The sequence below is a fragment of the Chanodichthys erythropterus genome, chromosome 11, assembly GCF_024489055.1.
Source record: "Chanodichthys erythropterus isolate Z2021 chromosome 11, ASM2448905v1, whole genome shotgun sequence".
NCBI lineage: Eukaryota > Metazoa > Chordata > Actinopteri > Cypriniformes > Xenocyprididae > Chanodichthys > Chanodichthys erythropterus.
The window spans coordinates 19771213-19795966 of NC_090231.1; the positions used below are offsets into that span (position 1 = coordinate 19771213).

Below are 24754 nucleotides of genomic sequence, written 5' to 3' on the forward strand. Positions count from 1 at the left end.
ACCCTTGGCGACGAGCAGACTGAGGGGCGGCCCAAGAGGAACTCAATGGTTTGTCATGGGAAGCTCCCCTATCCGCTACTAACTGAGGAGAACCGCTGGGCTCAGTCCTCGACAGTGTCACCGAAAGGCCACCTCGTAAGATGGGAGCATTGAGAAAGCATTTAGCTTGACAACCTCTCACACCTCACAAGGAAAGCCAGGGGGCACTTCTGGACCACGGAGGTGGACATCGTCTGGCTGAGGGCCTGCGCCGTGACTTTGATCACAGTTACTCAACAAGCGCAGCTCAACCCCAGCACAGAACTACCCTCATGCAAAAAGAGTGCCTTGGCCTCACATGCAGGGTGGGTGTGGTCTGTGTACAGCCACCCCATCCAAGAGGGTAGTGAGAGAGGAAAAACTTATGCAGATTGGCACCTTTGGCATTCCATATTTATGGCACCAATATACCCCCATACTGCCAAGCTTTCCATGCACATCTGGAAGACCCAGGAAAGCATGGCTGTAAACTCTGAATCTAAGTCAGCATAAGCACACACCATTACAGTGGGCAGCGTCACCCTCATTTCCAGAGCATAACAGCACTCTCTCCGATGTTGCAATCGACGTCTGTCCCTCAGCTGGAGCTCTGAATGAAATGCTAGGTTCCCCTATGAAAAGGACCAGCAATCCAATCCAGAAACTGCACAGCTTGCAATGCGCTAGAGAGGGAGGGGCCCTAGGGGGTTGGTTCCCCGAAGGAACCCCTCAACCTCATGTCACCCAAGCCATATCAGCAAAGTAGACCTCTTCTGGTGCACCAGAGAGGGCGCTACAATGGAGATTACGCAAGGGAACCGCGCATCTAGAGCGCCGAGCGAGCGCTGGGTTGCCGTGACAACCCGCGCTGCAGCCCGGCAGCTCGACGGCACACGACATGCAGAGGAGCGAGAGGTTTGCTCTCGCTGATCTCCGCGGTCTCCCAGAGTGTCGGGCAGAGCCGCGGCTGTGCTTTTACACACAAGCGGCAGCTGGCCAACAACAGAGGGGACTCAAGCTTCCCGGAGAAAGAAGAGTCACGACCGGCGTGTCGACGTGATCATGTTCTCATATGAAAACATGAACACCCACGAACATCATTTCAGCACGCGCCCAGACATGCGAAACGGTGATCGTGGCCGTCAGTGAGGACAGGAACGATCGCATCCAGAAACACAAGTAGGATGTCGTCTTTAAAAAGACGCGAATCTACTTGTGTAAGCTCTTTCAGGGACTTTACTCTTTTAGAAGTGCTGAAGCACGCAGGGGAACGGCCACCGCAACACAGACAGGGATTGTGTGCAGCCTGTCATGTGCTTTCTCTCTCTTTGAAGGCGCTCACTCTTACCAGCCGTAAATACGGCTTTTCAGCGCTCAAAAGCGCACCGTACCGGCCGTGAGAACAGCCTTCTGACGCTGTCAAACAGCTATTTGCTCAAAAACGGCAAACGAAACAGAAAAAGAGAGGACGTCGACCCCGCTGCTGTGCTGTTCGCCCGCACTCGGAAAAAAAGAGAAGTTCAACCAAAAAGCTTGACTCGTCTTCTAGCAGACACTCGCTTGCAGAGAACAGGAACAAACACCGTTCGGCTCCGAAGCGAAAAGCTGAAGATGCAACGCACCTGCTGCTCATTATATACCCGCGCTGCGAGGCGAGCAGCTGATGCATATGATTGCATGCCAATGTGCATTGGCTCGTTTAGTTACACTCGAAGTAGATTGGCCTCTAGCGAGATTCCTATTCGTCGGTCTGTCCGACGTACGTGGAACGTGACCGACTGAATGGGAACTAAGGGTTTCATTAGAGGTTTAACTTAGATTTTGAATCTTAGATTTTCAATGTAGTCCCACACTTTCAAAAGGTGTGTTGCCATGATTTTTCTGTGACAAATGGGCATTAACTTCCATTCAAAATTGTGGGGTCAGATATTTTTGTTTAATCAGAATCTGATCATTTGATTCAGCAAGGACACATTAAATTGATCAAAAGTGACAAAAAACATTGTTCCCAGTTTCACAAAAATATAAAGTAGCACAACTTTTAATATAATAAGAAATGTTTCTTGATCCCCAAATCAGCATATTTGCATGATTTCTGAAAGATCATGTGACACTGAAGACTGGAGTAATGATGTTGAAAATTCAGCTTTGCCATCACAGGAATAAATGACATTTTGAAATGATTTTAGAACCTAATTTCTGGCTGAATTGGTTGTTTTGTGTGGATACTTCCCTAAGGCTTAAAGAGATGCAACCAGGCTCACACACACTGCCCACGCTTTAAGACAATTCCTTAGAGATTAGACTATGGGCACTGAAGCATGCAGGTGTGCGTATATGGGACCTCCATTCATTAAGGCTTATCTACTGACGTTATGAGAGCTCACAACAGTGTCTGCTCAGCTAGCTGCTGATGAAAACACACTTTAATTAGTCCTATCAATCTACTGCAAATGTGTTACTGGGCAAGTATGAGTCAGTCAGTTATAGTCTGTCTGTCACTGTAGAAATGCTGAAGGACACAACACTAACAGAGGGATGAAAAGAGAGAGAATAAAGGGTTACAGTAACACAAGATGAAGACGAAGAACAAAGAGATGGAGCAGAGTTGTGCCATTATAGGCTGAAAGACTGCAGGCTTTGACTGATGTGTCCGTTGATGCTGTTAAAGCTTTAGTTACGGGCCTTATGGCTTTATTGATTATCGAACAGACACATCACAAGCAAATTTAATTGGACATAAAACAGAAATAAGCTCAAACAAGCTTTCTTCTTCTATTTCGTCTCTGCATTTCTCCCCTTTTCTAGATTGTGTCCTATTCTAATAAACCTGGCACTGCATATTACAGATATTGTTGGCTCTTATAAGTCGCTTTGGATAAAAGCATCTGCTAAATGCATAAATGTAAATGCATTTGTCCTATTGTTTGTAATTTGCACATCTTTGATCTTGTTTTTAAATAATAAACATAAAATAACAAAAACTGGGAAAAGGAATGTTCACTTTGATGTGTGCTGTTTAAACAGCTCATTTCACTAATTTCTGTAGCGATTTCAGAAGGTTACCAGCGTCATGAACAAGTGGATCCTTTATTTTTAATGGCATAATGGATTGCGTCAGAGGATAATATGTTTGTTCAGAGAATTTGACTGCAGATTGCTTTGTAAATAAGGCAAAGTGTAATGGAAAGTTTGCAAAGAAACTTACATAGATATATTAGATATTAATATATAGATATTCAAAAGAAAAGTTATCTGTATTGGATCTGGAAAAAACTCTAAAAAAAAGGTAAATAGATAAATAAAAATATACTAATAAAACAAAATGGTACAAATCAAGTGCAGCAATGTAGTGACTGTGGCATCTTTAAGTATGGGAATTTTCAGTCTATAGAAGAGCAAATAGAAAGTGTGTATAAAAAGATGTGATAACAGAAGAAAAAGGATTTCATTTGTAACTAATTATATTACATAACTATTATATATTGCAATCTAATGACTTGCTTGCACTAAAATAAGGATTTTTTACTCAAATTACAGATATAAGGTATCCAAAATACAACTTCCAACTTATTTAATAATATAAATTAAATACAAAGCTGGCTATTATTGTTCAATATATAATATTTTATATTATAATGTCGGCGTACTTGGTATTCAGAAATGGTCTGTATGTTAATGATGGGGATTTATCAACGACTTCAGTGCAGGTTAGGAAAGAGAAAGGGACTAACTTTAAGAGTGAGTTTGTAGATTCATTAAAAACGCTAATTTATTCTAGAACAAAGCAAGGTTGTAAACAAGGAAATTATTTTAACTTTGAACAACACCTTATAATGCACTATTGACAAGCAAAGTGGCTCCGGGATTGATCTCTTCACATTAAATAGATCAATCCATTGACCAGCACTGTCCGAGTTATGGGAAATCCTCTTAACTATTGAAAGGATACTATGACAAAAAAATCGCTTTCCTTATTTTTTTTTTTTCTATGGACATGATTGACCTGAAGAATGAAAGCTGTATCATAATCTTGTAAATATATGAGCAATGCTCCATCATAGATAGGATGTAGTGTTAATTTTGTATGAAAAGATTGTATTTGTGTTTTATTATAAAAAAAAATAAACACTAATTTCATAAATATTTTCTTTCAATAATTCAAGCACTTTTCAAGTACCTTTTCAAGGGTTTTCCAGGACTTAAAGTCAAATTTAAGTACTTTAAGCACTTTAAGCACCTTGTACGAACTACGAATCCTGTGAAAGTGTAGAATATGGATCCTTTAAAGTGTTAGTTCACCCAAAAATGAAATTTCTGTCATTAAGTAATCACCTGTAATCAGTCATTCCAATCCCATAAGACCTTCATTCATCTTCAGAACACAGTTGTGCTGCTCATGTGAACAGCATCAGCCAATACTGAGCCGGCGTTCAGACGTAAACACGGAAGTGCTGCACTGCGTTAACTGTGCAGGAGACTTACAGGGTAAAGAAAAAATTGTTGAATAAAGTGGGTTTTTTTTGCACACACAAAAAATATTCTTGTCGCTTTATAATATTAAGGTTTAACCACTGTAGTCACGTTGACTATTTTAATGATGTCTTTACTACTTCTCTGGACTTTGAATGTGGTAATTTCGTTGCTTTCTATGGTAGATAAAAAACCTTGTATTTAATCAAAAATATCTTAATTTGTGTTCCAAACATGAACAAAGGTCTTATCGGTTTGGAACAACATGACGGTGGTTAATTAATGACAAAAATTTCATTTTTGGGTGAACTAACCCTTTAACATACTATTTTTGCAGTGGCTACGAACGTATTGATTATCAATATAACTATGATGTAAATGTAATAAGAATAAAATTAAAAACTGAAATAAAAGAAAAAAAGTACAATTATAATTACAAAAAACAAATCAAATGGAAGGGAGGCCGGTGCTGACAGCTTGCCATATACTGTATCTGTTGTTAACAGAGCAGAAAGACAGTCAAAGCTAAATCACCCAGGATATCTTGCTCCATCTGCATCTCCCATATGACATGACTAGAGAGAGAGAGAGAGAGTGTTTGCCTTACATGCGGTGCGGTCTTCCTTGAGGGAGTGGTCTGCGTGATTAATGATTAGAACACTCTGGAGTAGGCTCCGTACTCTCCGGTGAGATGTGTGGGATGGATGTGTGGAAGCTAATGCACATCCCCCTCTCCCTCAGCTTGTTAAGTACAGTAAGGATTTAATCGAAAAATTGCTTTCGTCTCAAATAATTATGTAAACGAAGCAAAGGAGGACCACGGGGGCTGTCTTTGTCTCATTTTTTCCCTTCCCTCTCTCACTTTGTGTCTCTACTTCCTCTTAAAAGCATGTGTAAATTAAAGTCAGTTCCCTTGATGAATGGCAGTAATTTGAAGGGGAACGAGTGAACATGTGTAATGCTTGATAAGACGATATGCAAAGGAGTACAACGTACATGCTGACTGTCACAGCAAACACAAGAGGCTCAGGGGCAAGTGTTTTCTAGTGATTACCTAGTTGCCACTGCCTACATTTAAATGTAAGTACAATGTTACTTTTCACACAAACAGCAGAAGCTGTGATGTTCAGAGGCTGTGAATGTTAACTGCAATATTCAGATATGATTGCAACAGGCAGAGTTTGCAAATGTTACTCTTGAGAATTCATTCCATTTTCTGTTTTATCTTCCCCGAAATGTGTGCATGTATTTTTAGCATGAAAAAATTTCTAAAAGGAAGGAGGATTTACCTGCGTACAACGAGATATAAGCTGAGTCAATGACATCATACTTCAGCCCAGGAAGGAAAGGTCTCCACTGCAAGAGAAGAGACAGACAAAGAGGTGTAAAGAAGAAAAATCCCTTTTCAGATTTCAGAACAAAACAAGTGCCTTATTCCAGGGTGCTTTATTCCACCTAACAACCTGCGATTCAGTTTACCAGATGCTAATAATAAAATAAATAATTTTTCTAATGAAAAATGTTCATACAATTAATTATTAACTAACCACCTGCAACCTAGATAACCAGCTGCTAATAATAAAACAAATAGAACGAATAATTTTTTAATATTTAAAAATTACAATTTTAATTAATCAATAACCACCTGCAATCCATATTTCCATAGGCTAATAATAAATCAAATAATTTTATTGTTTTTAATAAAATTATTCACTAACAACCTGCAATCCAGTTTAACCAAATGATATTATTAAAATAAAAACATTTTAAAAATGCAAATAATTAACTGCATTTAATTATTCACTAACCACCTGCAATCAAGTTTAATAAAAAATAAATTCAATTAATAAAATCTATAAATGTTTTGAATAAGAAGAATATCATAAATATTTTACAATTTTGGGTCCCACTTTATATTAGGTGGCCTTAACTACTATGTACTTATATTTAAATGAATAATTTGATACAATGCACTTATTGTGCACATACATGTTTTAAAATTGTACTTATATTTAAAACAAAAAATACCTGCATGTAATTTCCTCTGTATTTTTTTCTGTAATTACATTTATAATAACTCTGTCCCTTACACCTTAACCCACCCTTAAACCTACTCATACCACCAAACCTGTCCCTAACCTTACCCATATCCCACCTCAATAGCAGCAAAAGTGTTTTGCAATACAACATAAACACAAAAAGTACATTGTACTTATTTTCTGAGGTAAGTACATAGTAATTAAGGCCACCTAATATAATGTGGGACCCAATTTTGAATTTTTTTTTTTTTTTTTGGCAGCAGTTCTTCGCCAAATAATGATTAACTGGGCATATGCTGATTCATGGTGCCTGGATAGCAGGATATTGGCTGGTGATATTGTGATGTTAATGCAGTTCCAATAAAGTATGCCAGATTGTGGTAGAATACTGCCATAAAACAACAAGGTCTAAAATAGTCCCATACAAAGGCAGCATTTACATTACATGGCTCAAGTGACCCAATTCCGTTTTTTTCCTCCCATGTGGCACAGATCGGATATGACCCAAGAACATGTAAGCAGGAAAAAAGCACATGGATTCCAATATTATCAAGTCAGTTTCAGGCCTCATTAATGTGTGGAAATAAATCTGGCATGAATCGAATACGTGCATTTGGGTCTACAATGTAAGCGGACAGACAGGATATTCACGTCAATGTGAGTTGTACATCATTGAAAAAGATGTGAGGTATGTTGTTAAGGGAAGAAGAAATTGGGAACCGGTGAACGTTTCACAAACTTTATAAAATATAAAATAAATAAACACAAAACAAAAGTAAAAGCAGCAGCCCCTCACAGACGACTGACGCACACACATAAACAAAACATAACGTAAAATAGTCCAGGCCTGGTCCTCTCTCGTTCTTCACTGTCATCGCTACTCCATTTATGCTCCCGGAGTTCCTCCGTGAGAAACTCGAGACTGATGCGGTGCGCAGGTGGCGCTCATCATCAATCACGCCACCGGCCTCGGCCCTTTATCACGGCTCTCGGCCTCGTCCTGCTTGCCACAAAGGGGTGGTGGCGAATGACGTCAACTCAGGTGGACACCAACCACGACTCTTTTTAATGCTCAGGCTGCAACAAGGGCTCTTCTTTTTTTCTCCGTCTTAAGAGACCAATGTTTTGCTGACCTTTAAAGATGGTGCGGAAAGCAAAGCTTGTATTATCATTTCTTCTGCGTCCAATGCAAATCTCGCAGTTTTTACTTTCTTTTCTGCCTAAGCTTTTTCGGGTCAGTACGTCTACCTTGGCTTGGAATTGGGCATCAAGACCAGCAGTGTAAATGTGGCCAAATTTGTTTTCAGCACAGACTTTTTGCTGTATTTGTGGCATTACCTATTTGCATAATTCTTTTAGTGAATCGAGAGCTTAAACAATGCAGACAACGAATACAAAGCAGACGCAATTCATTTTTAGAGAATACCCCTCCACCCTCACTGTCTTTCTGCTTTCACCCTCACAATGCTCTGGGACGACACTGGCTCTCAAAATAGATGGGATACAGACACATAGCAATTCTTCTAAAGAGGCTCTACAATTATAACATCACTTCTCGGCCACTCTTACACAAGAGGTCATTTAGCAATCGCAAAACAAAAAACTCTTATCACACTGAAGTTCAGAATCACACACTTACACTCTTTTTTTCACACACCAATGCCACACAACAGCTTTCAGCATTTCAGACTGTACAGTTGAACAAAGTAAGGGGAAGAGATACAGGGAGAAAAATAGAACAAAGAGAGAAGAAAATATGACAGAAATTAATTTGAATTTGGAGCAGTTTGATGTCGACATTGCTTATAGTTAGTATAGTTTCAGGCCCAAAAAATGTATAACAGAGCAGCGGTGTCTATCAAACTCACAGTCTTTGCATACTAATTAGTCACAATCACACACTCAAAAGATGAGCATTTAGAAAGATTATTTGACTTATGAACTCGCTGATTTATTTGACAGTCAAAGAATCTTGAGAAAGACTCAATCCTGTTAAGTGCCAAAATCAAACATGTAATAGACATACCATTACTTTTAACACCCTGATGAGGGTTAGTTTTGGACAACACAACATAAACATCCACACACCTGAATCAGTTTTCTTCAGTGTTTAGTATTCACCCTGTTGTTCTGCACAGCTTGTGTTTCTCAAGGTCAGATTTGCCTTTTGGGAATCGATGGAGTGCAGTTACAGCACAATGTCAGATCTGAGAAGCCACAGATGCCTGTTTGCCCCCAGTGACATAATACACAAATACGCACATACACACACAAATACTGTATATCCATGAAAATAATCATGCACCTTCACACACTGATAAATACACACCTAAGCAGTATTACACACCGATCAAGGACTAGCTAAGCAGCCAACACATACTGTCCTTTATCATTGTCTATATATATATATATATATATAAATCTTTCATTGGTAACACTTTAAAAATAAGGTTCCATTTGTTAACATTAGTTAACTACTTTAGTTAATAAGTACTTTCACTTCAAAAGCATTTATTTTTCTTAGTTCATGTTAATTTCAACATGTACTAATACATTACTAAAATTTAAAGCTCTTAATATTATTTAACGGACTTGAGCTAACATGAACTAAAAATGAATTTGTATTATTATTAACAAAAGTTAGTTCACCCAAAAATGAAATTTCTGTCATTAAGTACTCACCCTCATGTCGCCCAAAATCCTTAAGACCTTTGTTCATCTTCAGAACACAAATTAAGTTTTTTTTTATTTTTTTTTTATGAAATCTGAGGGTTTCTGAACCACACCTTTTGAGGTCCAGAAAGGTAGTAAAGACATCATTAAAATAGTCAACATGACTACAGTGGTTCAACTTTAAAATAAAAAGGTTGAACCACTGTAGTCACTTGGACTATTTTTTTAACGATAAGGGGAAATTTAATTTTTGGCTGAAATAACTCTTTTAACAAAAGTTAATAAATACTGAACACAATTAACTGCAGGCAGTAAAAGAGAGTCTCAAAGCATTGCAATCCCTAGAAAACAACATGCAGCTTGCATGATGTTGCATATATTGCATCAGCTACAGATTTATTTCTCCTTTGTCTTGATGATAAATATAATTGAGCCCATTCACTGTTGACTGGCAGCACCAACCATAAAAGCTCCTATACTGCAAATGTCATATAGGATAGTTTCTGGTCAGACTACATCAGACTGGCTTTATTAGATCTCTTTGTCCCTACAAAGCCTGGGGATTTTGTTAAAATGTAAATCAGCCTCAGAATAACTCAGGGTGTTAACGCTAAGAGCAACCATGAAAAGTTTAAGCACATATGCACATCACAGAGATTAGCCCACCTTTTCTGATTTAATTGCTGAAATTGGGGGGAATCCTAAAGATGCAGTGCATGAGCCTGAAAACACTGAACATCTAAAGCATCTCCAGTGAACTCGACAGGCTAGCCCACTGCACTTTGTTTAATAAATGAATTTTTGTGTTTGCAACAGATAATTAGCTGTTTTTGCTTTTTTGTGTCTGGTCCCTGTTGACTCTCTAGCTGAGAATACCTCCAAGTTCAATGCATTTATTCATTGGGCTCCTCTCATGTCTTTGAACCTCCTATTCTCCAGCTCTCTGCAGTGAGCATTAAATAGGGAGTGAAACACAGATGCGTCATCTTGGGCCTTCTTAGCCTCCAGGCACTGAAAGTTGTGCAGTGCGGATTTGGAAAAGAAAAGAAAAAAAACTGTTCTTTATAAGTGATACAAAGTTGTGCAGGAGTGAGCTTTTTATGGTAACATTAGTGTTGTGTGTATATAATAGCTTTAATAGTCAGTTAAAGATAAAATAAAAAAATCTAAAAGGACTAGAAGGAAAGGCATGTAACAATTCAGCTGACAGACTTTGAGCAGAATTGAAAAATCTATAGACAATGACACATCCTTGCTTTCCAATTAACAGCTCCACTATCAGTACTCTGTGCTGACTGTCCAGTCAAATGTGTGGAATAAAAGGGTCAAACTAATTCAATTTAATTAACTGTCCTGTATTATTACTTAGTTATATAGTTTGTCCTTTTGTTCAGCTGACTTTAGATAAAGTTTTACATTCTGATTAATAATTTATCAAAAGATTTCATCATAAAGCAACAAAGTGATCTAGAGGTCATGATTTAAGTTTACAAATAAGGCTGCTAAGAAGCATTGAAAGATGCAGAGATGAGAAGGATTTATTAAACATTTATGAATTCACTTTTGTTCTTTAGCCATAATTAAGCTAGTACAGAAATATAGGTGACCCTGTGAAACAACAGAAAGAGAATGGCAGTTAAGTAAGCACATTAAGAATTGTGTCAGTAGAGACAGGCCTTTTTTGATGGTAAAAAAGGATTCAGCTGTTCCGGTGGAGTTGGCAAGATTGATATATGCCCTGACAGGTTCACTTAAGACCAAACATAACACACGCCTTCTGAATTATTTACAGTTGTTTAATTGCGCATAGAGGATGGCCGCCTAAAAGAACACTGCAGTAGTCTAGAGATGACTAAAGCCTCAAAAAAGTGGTGCAGTGTGCTTAGATAAGAAATGTCTCATTTGACTGAAAAATCTATGTACGTGTACCTGGATTATACAGTAGGTGTTTGTATCTAGAAGAGGAGGGAGCCAAGCACCAAGCAACCAAGCAGCTGAATTTAGTTTAGGATATGCATTCTGTCTTCCCAATACGTTACAACAGTAATGCACAACCACGTGTACAAAACAGCCACTCTTTGTAAAATTTGTTCAGGAGGAGTACCTTATGTTCTAATACGACCAGCCACTTACGCCGTACTCACCCAGGTGTTGATAGTGCACAAGCTATAAACTAGATGTTAATCAAACAACAAAAGACAAGGAAATCACTCTCTGCTCTTGACTGAATAGCTTTTGTAACTTTAATAATGATTAATCTTTATTAATTTATACAGTGAAGATTATATTCAATGTTATTTTACATTTGATTCCTTTATTCAGTTTCTGTAACTGATACCTAAATAACCTGAAAAGCACTGTTTATTTTATTTGTATCTTTGCGCTATTGTATTTATTTGAGATATTGCTTGTAGTTTAATTATTTGTTCTTATTTTCTTTATTTTTATTTGACAGTAGTCCTTTTTTCCCCTGAACACAGCACATACCAAACCATACCAAAACCGTGACCCTAAAACTGGTATAAAACCAAACCGTGAGCAATTTGAATTGTTTTACCCTGTAGTGTGGAATATTAAATGGGAAAAAATACACAAATTAAATAATGTTAAATAATGTTAACTAACATAAATAATAACATTTATATGGGATAATTGTTTTACATTTATATGGATAGCACCAGTTATCAAAGGGGCTTGGATGGAAATGTATTAAATTATGTATTAAAAATGTATTCATTTTATACAAAGTACTGTATGTTTCCATTTAGGGGGTTTTAATCATACTCAAGTTTGCCCATCTCAAGCAGGAAGAACACAAAATGATTGAATCTATTTTGAATCTATTTGTTTTCTATTTCATTATCAGTCGTCAGCCCACATTATTTCAGCATATTTTTTTTTTAAAATACTTGTGTTTATCAGTGGACTTTCTTGTGAAAAACTACATTACCCATGATGCTGTACAGAAAAATGTGTAGTTTTGTATTTCTCCATTTTTTATCATTTTGCTGTCCACGATTCTTCATGGGATTGTAGTTGAAGCCTCTGAGTGCCATCTGAAATTGTCTTCTAAAATTAGCATTTTTATCGAGCTCTTATGTGTATGTTCAGTTATTTCACTTTAATGACAATGAAAATGACCTATTGCAATTAAAGTGAAATTACTGAACCTAAACAAACAAGCTTGATAAAAATGCTCATTTTAGAAGAAAAATTTCAGATGGCACTTAGAGGCTTTTGCATCTGAAGTCTTCAGTTTCCATCACTAAAGCCGTTAAGTACACAGTCTTGTACCTTTTTTTTTTTCTCTTTTTTTCCCACTTTTCTAAACTTTTTTTGCTTCAAATCAAAGTTTGTAGTGTTGTGAAACACCTTGTAGCCTGGTTAATGGCTTATAACGCATCCCTATGGGAAAAACTAATTAAAAAATAATGCTTCTGGAACCAGTACCACTGAAAAAGGGGCCAGGCACTGTTGCACTATAACTAAGAGAGGTAAAGAGAATAGGATTAGAAGCATAAGGGGGCAGAATTTAATCATTGAATTAAACATAAAAACTTTGGTGGACAGTCTAATTAAAAGAAAGGATACAAAACGGTAGTACAATGTCCTGGCTAAAACAACATCAATAAAATAGGTTTACTGCACATACAATTTCTACACACTATCATATAGTAAGTTTTATTGGGGACACTTCAACGTCTACAGTAAATTACCAGCATTTTCCAAACTCTGGCTCTGTACTCACCCCAACCTCCACATGGTCTGAACCTCTGTCATCTTGCTTGTGCAAAACCTCAAAGTAGTATCGACGCGAGGACATAAGACTGCAGAGAGAAAGAGAGAGGAGGGAAAAGGAGGAGAATTAAAGTGAAAGAAAGAGAGGGCAGGGGACATTCTCAGAGAGGTATGGAGAGAAAGACCAGATGAGGAAAGGAAAAAAAAATGGCAGATGCAAAGATGAAAAAAATTCACAAAGCACCTAAAGGGCAGGAGGATGTGTACATTTAATCATTAAGGTGCCTTAATGATTAAATGTTTTTGAAACAAGATATCACTGATGAAAAGCAGGTTTGCTTAATTGCATTGAATGTGCTCTATGTACTTCAAATCTTAAAAGTACTATATTAAAATAGTGCAGATACTATATTAATGAAGTAAAATGCCACTTAAGTGTAAAGAGTACACTTTATTGACTATGTTTCTTAACACATTTAAACACTTAGAAATAATGTCAAATTAAAAGTTTTACTTTAAAAGTGCCTTTTAAATCATCAATAATTTTAAATGGGTCCTTCATTTATTGTGTAATGTCACTGTTGCTGTGCATGAAAAAGCACAAAGTTCACTCCAAATGGGGAGTTATTCTCTATAACAATCTTCAGTTGTCTTCTGGAAAAGTACACGTCACAATATTGTGTGTTGTAGCCATGTCCAAGAGACGCTATTACCAAATGTTTTGACAATCACAATATAAGCCTCTGTTACTAATTCAAATAACATGAGTCTAGAACTAGCAACGACAGCCCGGGCTGCATCAGTGAAGTTTTAAGAGTATTATAAGAGAGAAAAAGAAAGAGTGTGTGATTACCTCTGTCTGGTATAGCTTTCATTCACATGTATAAATTTTTCTTTTTTGAAATAACAAAACTATCACCATAAAACAAGTTAATCTAAGTAATATAAAACAACGATGACAGTATCAAATTTAGCAAAAAGGACAGAGAGGCTGTTAAGAAATATTTTAGAGAAATTCACCCAACGTCAAAGTAAATTCAAAGAAGCTCCTTTCTAAACTCATGCAGCTGGAGGCTCTTTCCCAGGTAGTCTTTTCCATCAAACTTCAAACAGAATAAAATGGCATGACACTTTGTGCAGAGAGAGAGAGAGAGAGAGAGAGATTTCTAATGTCAGCTGCAAGGAGGTTTTTTTTTATGTAGTTCCAAATGTTGGTTCGGGAGGAGCCTAAACATTCATTCCTGTCAATCATCATTACGAGCATATACAAGTAGCAGTCACTGCATCATCCCAGTGCAATACTTCCAGCATCCCTCCTCCTCCCCATCTCTTCCTCTATTTCCCTTATTCTTCCTCTATGTAGTGCTGTTATAGAGGGGTTTAACTTGGAGCTCAAGCCGAGCCTCGGGTTCGAGCCTCCTTCAAGGACAGCAAATCAAGTGTGTTAACCATTCAGACTGAATAGGAAGGCGAACTTGTGAATTAAATTAAATGTTGCTAAGTGGATAAAAACACTTGTGTACACTATCTCTATGAATAAAAAGAAAACAGGATTTGGATTTCTGTTGCAAGATATATTAATCTTAGAGAAGACAGAAGTCACAAACAGACAGACATGTGAGTAGCAGGAAATTCAGATGGAGAGGTTGTGTTGTGACACAATTATTCTTCAGATGTTCTGCTGGAATTGCTTTGATTAAATCAGCCAAGTGCAATTCACATTGTAATGCAGCTCACTGTGACAGCATGAGACTGTGGTGAAGAACAGAGTTGGGTATAAAGCGTTACAAAGTAACTTTTCCTGATAACGCAGTAACGTAACGCATTTTAAATGTATGTAATTTGATTACAGTTACTGATGTGAATAAAATAACGTTACTTGCGTAATAAAAAATATAAAAAATTAAAAATATTAGGTAAAGTGCTTTTCTAAAAGAAATCACTTTTGGTGCAGATGTATCATTATGAATCACCGGAGAACGCATGGAGGGCGATACCCGCCGCAGCCAAGACGAGAGCGGTTCAACCTTAGCTAAACAAGCTAGATTGGATTTTTGTTGAGAGGAAAGGAAACTTCTGAACAATACTGTTTTCAAATGTTTCTATAAATGTTTTCAGCAATTTTTTTCCTGTCTTTAATGCAGTTACATACAAACATAAACACAGTTCAGCTACCACACACATACATGGTACACACAGCAAGGAATGTTTAAGCTGTGTCCGAAACCACTCACTCGTTCTCCGATTCACTAATACCTATATAGTGTAGGCCTATGTCATTTGAGTGCACTATATCTGCAAAAAGTGAAAGACATGAAGTGAGTGAATTCAGACACTGACGTAGCCCATAACTGTTCGTCGGAGAGCTGGAGCTGTCACAGAAATGGCTCAACACGTGATAAAACTACTTTTATTCTGTTACTTTATAAAATAATATTAATAACAATCTTAATGACTTTATTTTGTAATCATACATACCATACCTGCCAGCTTTGTAGTTTCATCGATTGTATGGTTTGTAAATGTGGGTTCATAATCATTAAATACTATAAAAAAAACTGCAACAATAATTTTTACAAATAAACATTAACAAGTGTACAAATTACAATTTTAATATAGTAATTTGTAGTGGATTACTTTTTTGGAGTAACTTACCCAACACTGTTGAAGAAGGAGAGGAGTGTGCTACAATGTTAACTTAGTTTGTGAATGTGCACTTTTAGTGTATTTCAATACTTACAATCACAATGAAATCAAAATAGACGATTCATATTTTTTTGTGGAATATTACAGTGTTTATTACAAATAATTTATCCATACACATCTTTATTTATTTATTTATTTAAAAAAGAAAAGAAGAATATGGAGGAGGAAATGGTTGGGGAGACGCAAGGAACAAGGATTGTGTGTTCTGCAACGAGAGTTGGAGGTAAATACATAACTTTTCAATGTGCTGTTGTTGCGGATGGTCAAGTAAATGTTTGTACTTTGTTTCTGTTTGATAGAATTGTAATGTTTATGTGTATGCTAATTCATTCTATATTGTGGTCTATAACTCCTCCCCGAACTCCCCACTGCTCTGTATCTTGCTCTCTCATTGGCTGTCAGTCATCGCCGATGTAGTTTTCAGTCAGAACACTTTTCACACAGCAGGATTTTGAATCGCCGACAGGTCCAGTTATTTAGCTTTTCAAATATCTCACAGGTGTCGGCGACTCGTCTGCAATTCTCTCATATCGCGTCTTTGCTCATTCACACTGCGTGATTGTCACTCGCGTGAACGAGCACCAATTTGCCTGTGATTTCGGGCATTTGTCGGCGATTTCTCAAAACCTGTCCACGAGCCAAAATCGGGGCTAAAATCGTACAGTCTGAACTCGGCTTAAGGCGGGGCAAGAGTTGCAAGCTTCTGTTTACAGTAGCAAGCTGGCATGACAACTGTTTAATTTGATGGCAATATGGCGGAGGAAGAGCTCACTATTATTTTATTTTCATCTTATTTTCTTTTATTCCATGTCAAAACTCATATATATCAATTCTGCTGTTTGCCTATTTCTATTATTTCCATTATTGTTGTTATTGCATCATGTCTCAAAAGCGTATCTCGAGACCCTCGCGTTCTACGCTGCACTTTTTAAAAAAACATTCCTGAATGCAAAGTTCACTGTGTGAACGGCCCCTTTGGAGCCGTGGCGCATGCGGAGTGTTTTCCAGGTGCGTCGACATAAAAAATTCTCAACTTTTCAGAATGCCGCAAGCACACCGCAGGTCATGTGACAACAACCAACCGATCAGCTTCGGTCTTTCCGTAACAAAACATCGAAATCTCAGCTGAACAGCTGATGATAGCTGCACAAGGTGGTTTTTATATCTCCAAAAATATATCTAGTAGTAAAGCTAATACAGGGGCTAGAAATAAGTCTATCCTTTGCTGAAACTTCCTACTCCTCGTGAAGGCGCAGTTCATGGTAGCATAGACGCCACGGGTGTGCAAGCGCTTTGGAAAGAAGGAGAAAGCGGTGCGGCTGCGCTTTCCACTCGTTTTTAGACATGTTCACGATATGTGAACAGCCTCTTAAGCACACTTTTAAAATTGGTTATATCAAATAAAAAGTTTACTTTAAAGTACATTTTAAATGATTATTCATTTAGATAATCTTTTGTCATACTTTAAAGAATTTGATGTGTTGACTATCCTAAAGCATTTTTTTGATTAACATTTTAATTTGTGCATGTGCCACTTTTTTATACAAATGTGTAATTACAAATATATTTAACATTTATATCACGATATAACAAATATATATATATATATATATATATATATAAATATATATATATATATATATATATATATATATATATATATATATACACATGCAAGTTTCAATAGAAAATGTATTTTAAGTACATTTGAATTACATTAAAGTATATAAAAGAATATAGAAATGACAACCCTTTAAACCCTATAAATTCAATTAATTGCATTTAATATAAATTTAACATTCATTTTGCATTTAAGTATGCTCTTTTAAGGCATATTATTTCCTTAATTAAGTATTTCTTGAACACCCTCCCCCCTCCCCCCACAAAACCAACAACTGAACATTAGCAATACGCATTACAAGCATTTATGTGTGTTTGTTTGTTGTCCTTTAAGGGGTGGCAGTATGTTTTCATGTCTACTGAGAGTTAAATCTATAAAAGATTGAAGACTCCAAAAGAAAGGACTGGCCAGTAGATCAGCAGTAGATAGGATAAATTGAGAGAGGCTTGAGGGGATACAGAATGGAGTTTTAATTGGCTGACTAATTGCCTGGCTCCATCTGAAAGTGTTCTGTTCAATAATTGAATAGGACTGAGTGATGAGAAAGATAAAGAAAGAGTGTATTCAGGCAATGCCCACATGAACACACTCTCAACAGACTGCTGTAGCAAGACAGTAGGCTTGTTTGAGATGTCAAACAACTCACAAGGGCAGACTTCTCATAGCAGACGTATCGCATCTTGTCTGGTTAGGACATGGTGTTACAGTATGATCACTACAGACTGTAGTGCCGTTCTCTTTTGAAGTGGAACTCAACGCTGCGTTATGATTTTGACACTATGGGAACACTTAGTTTGAGCAGGTGTCTGAAGCAGAGCTAGCCTGTCTCACACATGCTTCAGACACCTGCTCACACGAAGCTCACGCAGCTCTGCTGCTCTCATGCCAGACCCGGAAGCTTAGGCTTCTTCCAATCTGGCAGAGAGCATGTTGTTGCTCCGATAGTTGACGGGAGTCAAGATGGATATGCTGAGTGAGTCCGTTTCCTTCTCTCACCCCCACAAATGAGGAGCTGGTTGACATTATGACCAGTGCCATGGGCAAGCTTAAGTTAGATCCCCCAGTCATAAACGTCACAACCTTTCGGTATTGCATTTTTCGTCATTCAGTTGCACAGAGGTAGTGCTGTCATGCCCCTTTTGATGGTTGGTGATAGAGAGCATGAGAGTGTAGAGCTGAAGTGGGTGCTTCACTCTCTGTGCTCTCTCGCCAGATCTTCTGAAGAAACTTGTTTCCTTAAGTAGAGCAGGCAGTTGAGAAAACAAGGTTCTCTCCTGAGGGCTCTCCCAGTCCTTAGGACAGGATGCTTGATACTTTGCTCCCTTGGAGTAGGTTGCCACTTGGAGCTGTTGTCTGAGGGCTTGGACATGGGTTAGCAGTGCTCTAGTCTACCCTTTCCTATTGATAGATGTTGGCAGACGCAGTGAGGCTGTGGTCAATCTAGTCAGCTCTGCCCCTGGGTCAGTTGTACAGAAAAGTAAGGGGAGGGTATTGAGCTGCGGGCACCGCACCTCAGGTAAATAAGTTCTTGGCCACTATTGGTTCTGTATGGCAACTTTTGGCTACAGCCTTGCCCGCTGGTTAATTTCAACGACACAGTGAGTAGGCATTTGTTCAGCATGGTGTAGTGGGTATTAACATTTCCACAGCGCCAAAGTCATGATGCAACATTGAATTCCAGTTTGAAAGGGAACGTCTAGGTTACGCATGTAACCCGGTTCCCTGAGAAGTGGAACGAGACTGTGTTGCATTGCCATACTTCAGGCATGCCTATATGTCTTCCTTCAGACAATTTGAAGCTTTCTCTAGGTTCTCTTTTATAGCCTGTCAGCACACCTGAGACGTCACCTGAATGTGGTAGACAATCAAGATTGCCGTGTATCACACATGCTTCAGACACTGGCTCTTGCAAAGCATTCCCATAGCATCAATGTCATGGCACAGTGTCTCGTTCCCCTTTTCAGGGAACTGGGTTAAATATAGCCGCGTTTCCACCGAAATTACCCGGAACAATTGTACCAGGAACTTTTCTCCCAGGAACTTTTTGTCCCCCCCAGACCTGTTGCCTTCTGCGTTTCCAAGCGGTCTAAAGTACCGTGAAGATTAGGCTAATTTGTCCGGTGACGTAGTACTGCGCGCAACTGTTTCTTCCTGTCAGTGACGGACCGTAATCATTCTTGTGCAACAGAAAAAGCAGTATGGAGGAGGATCGAGGAATGCTGCTTCTGCTCATGGTGTATTGGTTTACTAAAGAAATAATGAACCAAGCGGCAGAAAACAGACGAGCACTGATAGTAAAGCGTATACAGAAAGCTCGTAATTCTCGATATAAAATGAGACAACGTGTCTTATCAGCAATTGCCGACATCGACCGTGAGATGGCTGGGACGAACGCGCGCCATCGGGCAGAAAGAACAAGATTGGTAAGAAAACAATCAATCAAAATGATCCAGAGTTGTGAGGAATGTTATTATGGAATTTACTTCTGCGTGGAGTTGACCAATCAAATGCGGCGTGAATCCGATCAATCAAATGTGGCGTGAATCCAACCAATCAGCATGCTCAGCGCCTAGTCCCACCCCAGAAAGTTCCTGAACTTTGAAAAAGTACCACCTCGCCATCAGGGACTTTTCTGAGGGGGAAATTTTACCCAGAACTTTTTTTAGTTCCTGGTTCCTGCGGTGGAAACACACCGAGTACCAGCCCAAAGTCCCTAGTTCCTGGGTAAAGTTCCTGCGGTGGAAACGGGGCTTATGTAACCTAGACCTTTCACCAAATATTCACCAACAACAAAAAAAAAAATGACATTACTGTTAACAGAAAATTTCAAACAAGAACAAAAAAAGTTATGGTTGTTCTAGAATCTAAGCCAATGGAGTGTTGAGCTGTAATGTCAGCACTGCTTTTTGTTTGCAAGAGAAAAGTTGCTTTGCTTTGAGATGTTCATTTCTGATTATATTGTTTGTTAGATAAGGAATAATGAGGATTATCATTCCCAAATGATAAGTTTAACCTCAACAAAAAGATCCTTTGGCCGAACGACAAATTAAACGGGTACAAATTTACACATCAATGGCAGCCTATTTAATAAATAAAAGACCACTCACTCATGCTCCACAATGCATTTTCCCCTCTAACATTTTAAAGAACAAAAAAAGGAACGGTTGTTCTAAGCCAATGTATAGTTGAGCTGTAATGTCAGCACTGCTTTTAGTTTGCAAGAGGAAAGTTCTTTTGCTGTCTTGAGATGTTCATTTCTGATTATACCGTGTGTAAGATAAGGAATACTGACGTTCATCATTCCCAAATGATAAGTTTAACCTCAACAAATGGATCCTGTGGCTAAATGAAAGATTAAACTGGTACAAATTTACACATCAATGGCAGCTTATTTAATAAATAAAATATTAAATTCAGACCACTCATCATACTCCACAATGCATGTTCCCCTCTGTAGCCTTGGTTTTATTTATCTAGCTCAGTTTGATGACTGCACCCACTATCCTGACTTCATTTATGGACGCTTCAGACATTTGCATAAACCCAATGCAACACGAAAGTGAAATAAAATTGAATTAAAAACAAACATTAGAAGGGAGAATGCTTATCTCTTGAGTAAAGTTTGTTTCTTGTTTGTTCATTTGGGGAAGTGAGTAATTTATGCAGAGATTAGCAGATAACAAACAGAAAGAACAATCAATGACTTCATCAGAACACTCTTGCAAAACAACAGTTGCCTGAACTGAATACAGAAAAACAGAGAATGACAGCATATGATCCACTGAATTAGACAGTAAAAAACACACACACACACACACACAAAAAAAATATTAGAAAATTTAGAATGAAGACTTTGGATGATGCTTGGCACAGTTAGTGGAACAAGAAAAAGAGCTGCCACCATCAACACCATCAAAAGTGACACAGGCCTAGAACAGAAAAACAAAGCAGAAGACTGGAAAGCATGACAAGAGACAGCCCATAGGATTGCCAAGAGATGAATATGACTGAATGGCTAATCATCTTTTTTTTTTTTTTTTCTAATGTAATTGGACTAGCATTAGAGTAATAAATTGCTACAGTAGATGTCCATTTTCAATTTAGTGAACTGAAACTGCTTTTAACATTCCCTAGCACACTTGTGACAGATACTTCTGAAATGTCAAGAGAGGTTGACCTCTGCTGGCCCTGTAGAACTGACATATTGCCATAAATGTCAGCTGCAATATCTGAGACTCCTAGAGTTACTCTGCCCTTTCTTTCCTTTAGTCATGGAGGGCAAACCACTATGTAAGTGATACAAGAAAAAGACTCTCTCTCTCTCTCTCTCTCTCTCTCTCACACACACACACACACACACACACACACACACACACACACACACACACACACACACACACACACACACACACACACACAGACATACAAGAGTAAGACACAGAGTCTCATATATATTATATTTTTATATTAAAATGATTTTTTCCAAATATTTCTTATATAGAGATGATATTATGGTAATTTACATAGTGTATCACATATTATGCTAATTAATACCCTTTCTCATAATAATCCAAATTCATCAAAAAAAAAAAAAAGTACAAAAATTAAAAATTAAAACAATGTTTAATCTGATATAAATTCTGCATGATTTTTTTTTTTTTTCTGTCAACATAAATACAGAACTTATATGTAACCATTCCCCCAGTTTCACCGACAAGGCTTAAGCCTAGTCCCAGAGAAAAATGCATGTTTGAGCTGTTTTAACTGAAAGAAACTTGTACTGACATATCTTAAAATATGTCATTACCATTGTTTTGTATCAAGATGCACAGCAGCACTTTTTTTTTCTAGGGTACGTTTATAAAAGCTACTTAAATGCCCTAATGGAACTAAGGCTTAATCCTGGCTTAAAGGGTTAGTTCACCCAAAAATGAAAATTCTGTCATTAATGTTTCACCCTCATGTCGTTCCAAACACATAAGAACTTTGTTCATCTTCAGAACACAAATGAAGATACTTTTTATTAAATCCAAGCGGTATCTGACTCTTCCATAGACAGCAATTTAACCACAACTTTCAAGGTCCAGGAAGGTACTAAAGACAACATTAAAATATGTGTGTTCCAAAGATTAACGAAGGTCTTATGAGTTTAGAACAACATGAGGGTGAGCAATTAATGACAGAATTTTCATTTTTGGGTGAACTAACCTTTTAATGTGAAACCGGGCCATTATGTGTTAAAGGCACCCCCATCCACAGAACTGAGAAAACTTCAAAGAGACAAACATGGGAAAGAGTTTTTAATCTATAAACACACTGAATATGTAAAAAGATTCATGCATTCAGGTTCAGGGGTTGCTGGTTGTGATACGTTCTGATGTTCTTGGAATCTTTGGATCTCAGTCCCAACAAATTAAAAGCAATGGAGTGAAACTGCAGGCACAGAGTGGATGACATTTTAACATCTCTCCATCTAACCTTTCCACCGATTTTCTGTCTCTACTGTGTGTAACATGCATTGTAAAGCATCTTCCTAGTTTCTGTCATCCATGACTGACAGGCATGTCTTGCCTCTTGAGTGCTCTGTAAACTTTTTACTGTTGTTCATTAGTGCATCATTTTGCCCAGCAACTATGGGAATTCCAGACAGTCCTGTCAGACATCTTCCCTGTTTGCTCTCTAAAATCCACCCCATTAGTCTATATAACGTAATGGCCTCTGCTCTATGTCACCAAACTAACAAGCCCCAATTGAAGGCAAAATGAAAGGAAACAGAGAACTGAGGTACGTAGACAGAAAGTTGTCAAACTCAAGTTGAATAGAAGTCAAAAAAAAGTTTATATCCTGACGTCCTCAACTAAAAAAGCAGAGGATATCAAAGACACTCTTGTGGCAGTTTGAACCGTTGCCAGACCATTGTCAAAGCTCGCTGAAAAGAGGAGGCACTTCTCTGCATTTCCCTCTGAAGTGCCAATAAGCATTTTTATTGGCACTAAAATATTCTGGAACATGTACACGCTTGCTTTCAGACTGACACTGCTGATGAATAATTTAACAGCACACACCATTCACACCAAAGCTCGACTTTTGCACCAATCAGCAGTGGCTGGAGAAGACAGACAAGGGCGATTAAAACAGACGACATGACACTTCATTCTGACAAACTACTATTTAATGTGTCCCTTGTGATCCACAATCACACTGTCTGTGCAGACACCTATTGGGCAGCACGCTTGTTAAAACTGCCCCTGACGCCTGTTCATTTAACAGTGAAGTTGAGCATGTGCTGTCCTATAATTATATACAGTATGTATACAGAATGAGGTTTATACAAATGGATTTAATGAATGGACAATAGATGGAAGAATATATCTTGAATGTTTTCACTCATTCACAAAGTTTGGTGGCTTTTGATGGTTTTTCAGGTTATTTCAGGTAACTCAATTTACAAATACAAATATATGTGTGATGGATTGACATATTCATGTATTCTGCTAAATATTAAAAGCAGTGACAAATGAAAAAAAAAAAGAAAAAAAAATGTTCATCTGGAGGAGAAATAACAAGTAAATGTGTCACTTACCACAACCGTGATTTGCACATCCTGTCTCACTCATTACTGCTCATCCTGAGCACAGCATACTTATCATATCTACTGTATAACTATAAAGCAATGAGCTGGCAAGTACCTTTCCATGTTGCAGACAATCCTTTAGACATATTCTCCTAATATGCATTTAATTATGAGGGTAAATCCAGGAAACATATGCTGTATGACACTCACCGCACAGGTTTGGAAGTTTGGGATCTGAACTTGCTGAACTCTCCTGGAGCTGTCCACTCTGAGCCGTGCTATATGACAACAGACAACAGAGACTGTAACTCCTCTCTAGCACAGATGCACAGGACACAATATCCAGGCTTGAACTATTCAGAATTGAATTGAAAAGGAGCCATGTATCATAGTACACACCTGTCCCACATACACCAGGAGTCGGGCATTGAGTGGACTCTCATCTGAGCTTAGCCACAGTTCAGAGTTATCATCCGATGCTATTGCGAACTGGAAATCCCCTAAAATAAATAATTTATCATTTACAGAGTTGTACAGTATAACCTTATGACTGACCTGCAGGTTCTCCCTTTTAAGCTTCCTTTGATAACATGTTGTTTGGCAGTCACAGGTATCTCGCAGCAGTCTATCACCCAGTGGTGCTAGCGTCTTTATTCTGGCTGTCTGTAGTACTCTGGTATATACCTCAAATTGACAGAAGCTCTTCCTTCTCTTATTGTTTTGTGAGCTTGTGTGCCACAGTCAAAAGCCTGACTCAGCGACCCTAGTTATTTGCTAATGAAAACAATCTCATAACTTTTCTCCAGCAAACATGATCACGCCAGCCAGCACCAGGGCTCATATAGTCATTCCTCACAGCAGCTTTTTCTTATCAGGTTAGGCAGAGTGTGCAGAATGTGCTGACTGCAGGGG

General features: G+C 38.0%; 1 protein-coding gene across 1 annotated transcript in view; it reads right to left on the reverse strand.

The window, feature by feature from the left end:
- b4galnt4b (beta-1,4-N-acetyl-galactosaminyl transferase 4b) overlaps positions 1-24754 on the reverse strand; it is a 130416-nt gene that overhangs the window by 18984 nt on the left and 86678 nt on the right. The window contains exons 6-9 of the mRNA XM_067400559.1: positions 24242-24342; positions 24053-24120; positions 12952-13030; positions 5781-5847 (exon numbers count right to left, since the gene is read on the reverse strand). Of these exons, the coding sequence (XP_067256660.1) occupies positions 5781-5847; positions 12952-13030; positions 24053-24120; positions 24242-24342 (315 nt within the window). The remainder of the gene's footprint in view (positions 1-5780; positions 5848-12951; positions 13031-24052; positions 24121-24241; positions 24343-24754) is intronic.